Consider the following 642-nt stretch of genomic DNA (forward strand, 5'->3'; position numbering starts at 1 on the left):
CACTGTGCAGCGCCCTGTAATTTGAGCTAGGGTTGTCGTGTCTTGCTCAAGGACACACTCCAGTGACCACCCATCAGATCCCCGTGTCACCGACACTTGCTGACATTTCTTGAGTCAAAACTCACTACTCACTTAGCCACTGGAGCCCCCAGTCTGAAATACAAATACTTTAGGCATTGCAAACTAAAAATTTCATTTACAATTCAGCCATCAATATTAAGTACGGCTGGCCTGACAGTCTAGGACATGTCAATGGCAGTCCTTAAGTACGGCTAGCCTGGCTTTCTACCCGCACTTAAGTACGGCTAGCCAATCTAAGTCTAGCCGTATTTAATTAAGTACAGCTAAGTACGGCTATCTTAGGCTCTATAAACATTAGAAAACAGGAGGTGTAAAATACATGCACTGTCATTAAGGCACCTGGTTTCATCTCTATTTGCAACGCCGCGTTGCGATTGGCGCCAGTGCTAAATAAAACGCCGCGTTGCGATTAGCGCCAGTGCTAAATAAAACGCCGTGTAGCCGTGTGTAAAATATAAAGCTTATGTCATGGAAAATGTGTTCCCAAAGCAAAACTTTAAAACCTGTTTTCTCAAAATTTGACACTCGAACCCCTGTTCGCTTTAAAATGCCATAACTTTT

The 642-nt window shown here is 43.6% G+C and overlaps 1 protein-coding gene across 1 annotated transcript in view; it reads right to left on the reverse strand.

The window, feature by feature from the left end:
- Positions 1–359: 359 nt before the first annotated feature.
- Positions 360–642, reverse strand: part of LOC118477835 — a 5,335-nt gene continuing 5,052 nt past the window's right edge. The window contains exon 3 of the mRNA XM_035970226.1: positions 360–366. Within this exon, the coding sequence (XP_035826119.1) occupies positions 360–366 (7 nt within the window). The remainder of the gene's footprint in view (positions 367–642) is intronic.

This window comes from Aplysia californica, unplaced genomic scaffold, assembly GCF_000002075.1.
Source record: "Aplysia californica isolate F4 #8 unplaced genomic scaffold, AplCal3.0 scaffold00238, whole genome shotgun sequence".
Lineage (NCBI taxonomy): Eukaryota > Metazoa > Mollusca > Gastropoda > Aplysiida > Aplysiidae > Aplysia > Aplysia californica.